The sequence below is a fragment of the Carya illinoinensis genome, chromosome 5, assembly GCF_018687715.1.
Source record: "Carya illinoinensis cultivar Pawnee chromosome 5, C.illinoinensisPawnee_v1, whole genome shotgun sequence".
Classification (NCBI taxonomy): domain Eukaryota; kingdom Viridiplantae; phylum Streptophyta; class Magnoliopsida; order Fagales; family Juglandaceae; genus Carya; species Carya illinoinensis.
In genome coordinates, this window is record NC_056756.1 from 22,861,480 (window position 1) to 22,866,271 (window position 4,792).

Here is a 4,792-nt window from a genome sequence, read left to right on the forward strand (position 1 = left end):
GCTTCTTGCTTGGTGGTTTAGAGAAGTACTCACTTCTCCTAGAGGTAAACGACGTGATAACCCTATCTTTGTGATTGGATTGGGGGGAATTCCTTTGGAATCCCATTTTTCTGTTTTTATTGTTATTGTTGTTGGAAAAACTAAAGTTTGGGGGTTGAGGTAGAGGAAGGAGTAGAGTCCTTGAGGGGATCGACCACCCTTGAAGGTGGGGGATCCAAGGTTGGAAGAGTGGCAAGAGGGGTTGACCACTTGTAGTGGAAAACCCAAGGTTGGACTTGGACCGTGGTCAAGCCTCCAAAGCACCAAGCTGCTGCTCAAGGTTCCTGAGTTGAAGCCTCGGCTCACAAGGGCTGTTCAAGTGATACACCGAGGTCAAGAGTAGTGAAGAACTCAGTTTGCAAGTCAGTGTAGTCTCGGTTTGCAAGCTGCCAGCAGTGAGTACAAGCTGCCCGGATTCAGTTGCAAGCATCCAAGTAGAAGCCAAAGGCCCGAGTAAGAGACCATGAACCCAACGACACAAGAGACCGAGGGGCATATGGGCTCCAACCGGGAGCACCTCGAGGCACTAGAGGGACAAACCTCACGGCTGAGCAATGTGTTGGAAGATGTTACTACCACTTTAGCCGAAGTGAGAATGGCATTGAATGCCACCGCAAGGGATAGTGAGGAGAACCGAAGGACTATGGAGGCCATAAGAAGGGAAACTAATGCGAGCATTGAGAGGCTCGAGAGAAGGATGGCAAATGAGCATGTCTGAGAACAAGCTTCATTGACTAATGAACATAGGCATGAGTTTGTTGTAGAGGAGGCCAAAACTAGTGAATTGGGCTCCATGCATGCACAACCAAGGGCAGTAGGAAGAAGAATGGGCCGGATAGAAGCTGGCCAAATTGCTATAGAGAGATGGGATCAAGAGGATGGCAACTACCATAGAAGTCCGAGTGTAAGGGAGAGGCACCACTATGGAAGACGTGAGGGGCCACGGCAAGAAGAAAATGATGAAGCCGAGTTAGAAAGGGAGGAAGAGAGGTCCAATGGTCATGCGGACTATTGGGGTAGAAGGTTCCATCACAGCAGAGGGGAAAGAAGGAGGTATGATAGAAGATATGATGAAGACCACCATGAGAATAGGCGTGGAAACCGGGCTCATGACCGGGGACCAAGAAGGCCTAGAGTAGAATTTTCCAAGTTCGATGGTGGGGATCCTTATGAATGGCTAGACAAAGCCGACCATTACTTTCGATCATACGAGGTGCCCCGACAAGAAAGGGTGTCCATTGCATGCTTTTTACCTTGAGGGTAAGGCAAGCAAGTGGTGGCGGTGAATCCGTGACCAATATGAGAAGGATGAGAGGCGGTTAGGATGGACTGCTTTTGAGAAGGAAATCATGCTACAATTCGGCCCTTCACCAACCATTAACCATCATGGGCAATTGGCCAAGCTGAAGCAAGAAGGGAAGGTACATCTCTATATAGAGGAGTTTCGGCAATTACAAACCCTTGTGAGGGGATGGTCCGAAGAAGCACTAGTGGGGACATTTATCGATGGCTTGAAGCCTTGGATAGCCAAGGAGATCAAGTTGAAGCAACCCACTCGGATTCAAGAAGTAATGAGGATGACCGAGATCCTTGAAGAGAGTAGTAACATGGAGAGGAGGTTCTCCAAGGACATGGGGAGTAAAGCCTCAAGGACTTTACAAACCAAGCCACCTTGGAAGAATAGGGTGGACGGGGAGGTCTCTAAACCGAAGCCTTATGAGGTGAAGAGGCTCTCTAGGGAGGAAGTGCAAGAGAGGATCAAAAGGGGTCTATGCTTCAAATGTGGAGACAAATGGAGCAAGGAACACTCTTGCAAGTCTGGAAAGGTTTATGTCATGATTGAGGAGGAGGAGCATGAGGAGTCCTCAAGTCATGAGTCCGAACCCGAGGAGGTCGAGCCTAGTGAGGAGGAAGGGGATGCCGAGTTGTCCCTTAATGCCATGTCCGGGGTACAAAAACCCACTTCCATGAGGGTCATGGCATGGATAGGGAAATTTGAGATCACCTTGTTGGTGGATAGTGGGTCCACCCACAACTTCATCAATGCCAACATAGTCACTAAGGTTGGGTTGAAACCAAGCACCATCGAGCCTTTTGAAGTTAAGGTAGCCAATGGGGATAAATTAAGGTGCGAAGGGCTTGTGAGGGAGGTGAAAATGAATGTACAAGGGGTTAGAATCGTGGCTGATTTGCATGTATTGTCACTAGTGGGCCTTGATGTTGTCTTGGGTAATGCATGGCTCAAGGGAGTTGGCAAGGTAGTTCATGACTATGACAAAATGACTATGGAATTTCGGCTTGGGGCCAAGAAGAGGTTGTGGAGAGCCACGACATCCAAGGACGTGAAGTCTTGTGAGGCCATCACCTTTGAGAAGCTGTGTAAGGGTGGGGCAAGTTGCTTTGCCGTCATCCTAGCCACTCAAGAAGCACCCTTGGAAGTAGGAAAGGGTGAAGATAAGGGCAAGGGGGAAGACTTGACATTGCTGCCCGTGGAGGTACAAGAGGTCTTGAGAGACCATTGGAAGGTCCTTGAAGTACCAAAGGCCTTACCACCTTCTAGGCCATTTGATCATCGCCTTATCTTAGTGGATGAAAGCAAACCGGTCAATGTCCCTCCCTACCGGTATGCCCACTTCCAAAAGGAGGAAATTGAAAGGCAAGTTGAGGAGATGCTAAAAGGGGGGCTGATAAGACCTAGCAATAGTCCTTTCTCCTCACCCGTGCTACTAGTGAGGAAGAAGGATGGAACGTGGCGATTTTGCACCGATTATAGAGCCTTGAATGAAGCCACGGTGAAGGATAGGTTTCCTATCCCAACCGTGGATGAGATGCTTGATGAACTCCATGGTGCAAGGGTCTTTTCCAAATTGGATTTAAGAGCGGGCTACCATCAAATACGAATGAGGGATGAAGACGTGCATAAGACGGCTTTTAGGACACACTCCGGTCACTTTGAGTACCTTGTCATGCCGTTTGGATTATGCAATGCCCCTTCCACTTTCCAAGCTGCCATGAACACCATTTTCAAGTCATTATTGAGGAGGTGTGTGTTGGTCTTTTTTGATGACATCTTGGTTTACTCCAAGACCATTGAGGAGCACAAGAACCACTTAAGAGTTGTGATGGGGATTTTGGAAGAGCACCACTTCTTCATAAAGGCTTTTAAATGTGCCTTTATGGAGAAAGAACTTGAGTATCTTGGTCACTTCATCTCGGGAGAGGGGGTGAAGGTGGATCAAAGGAAGATTGAGGCCATGGTTGATTGGCCATTACCCCATGACATTTCGGCCTTAAGGGGTTTCTTGGGATTGACCGGCTATTATAGGCGGTTTGTGAAGAACTATGGGCTTATTGCTAAGCCACTTACATCCTTGTTGAAGAAGGACAACTTCTCATGGACCCAAGAGGCAAGGGAGGCCTTTGAGGAGTTGAAGAGGGCTAGACCACCACTCCCGTGCTAGCACTACCTAATTTTGAGAAACCTTTTGAGGTTTACACCGATGCTAGTGGAGAAGGGATAGGAGCAGTATTAGTGCAAGACAAGAGACCGATAGCTTTCATCTCCAAAGCACTCGGTCCCATGAAGAAGGCTTGGAGCACCTATGCAAGGGAAATGCTTGCAGTGGTACATGCCGTGAAAGTATGGAGGCCCTACTTGTTGGGGAGGAAGTTCACTATCATCACGGATCAACAAGCACTACGGCACATGTTGCAACAAAAAATTGTAACCCCGGAGCAACAAAAGTTTCTTGTGAAACTTTTGGGTTTTGAGTATGAGATAGTGTATCAAACCGGGAAGGAGAACAAGGTTGCGGATGCTCTTAGCCGAAAGGAAGGAAGTGTAGTTTTGTGGCTTGTGCATGAAGAAGAGGAAGTATCCTTGATGGCCTTGAGTGGAGCCGAGTGGCATATATGGGACAAAATCCGAGAGGCAACAAGCTTGGATGCTAGAGCCCTAGAAATTGTGGAGCTATTAGAAGCTCAAGGAGGGGGTGTAGCCAACTACAAGTTCAAAGATGGCCTCATTCACTACAAAGATTACATTTATGTGCCCAATGTGCCGAGTTTGAGAAGGGAGATCCTAGACCACTTTCACAATAGCAAGGAGGGTGGTCATTCCGGGTGGTTAAGGACCTATATGAGAGTGAAGCACTTCTTCTATTGGGAAGGGATTAAAAAGGCGGTGAAAAAGTTGGTGGCGGAATGTGACACATGTCAAAAGGTCAAATATGATACACGGCCCCCATCCGGATTATTGCAACCCTTGCCAATTCCGAACATGATTTGGGAGGAATTGTCAATGGACTTTGTGGAGGGGCTGCCCATTAGTGGGGGTCATGAAGTGATACTAGTGGTGGTGGATAGGCTAAGCAAATATGCCCATTTCATTCCACTCATCCACCCCTACACGGCCAAGAGTGTGGCCAAGGCCTTTGTGGACAATGTAGTACGGATCCATGGGTTCCCCAAAAGCATAGTGACAGACCATGATAGGGTGTTCATGAGCACCTTTTGGAAGGAATTATTCGAGCTCCAAGGTAGCAAGCTAAAGGCAAGCTCCTCATACCACCCTCAAACCGATGGGCAAACGAAGGTGGTAAATAGAACCCTTGAACAATACTTGAGGTGTTTTTGCCATGAAGAGCAACGGAGGTGGGGAGATTATTTAACTTGGCGGAGTATTGGTACAACACGGCGTATCACTCTTCCATCCAAAGGAGTCCGTTTGAGGTTGTGTATGGAAGATCACCAC

The 4,792-nt window shown here is 48.0% G+C and overlaps 1 protein-coding gene across 1 annotated transcript; it reads left to right on the plus strand.

The window, feature by feature from the left end:
- The first annotated feature begins 1,388 nt into the window (after positions 1–1,388).
- LOC122310203 lies at positions 1,389–3,500 on the plus strand. The gene has a single exon (XM_043124081.1). The coding sequence runs from the start codon at positions 1,389–1,391 to the stop codon at positions 3,498–3,500; it is 2,112 nt and encodes a 703-aa protein (XP_042980015.1).
- The last annotated feature ends 1,292 nt before the right edge of the window (positions 3,501–4,792 follow it).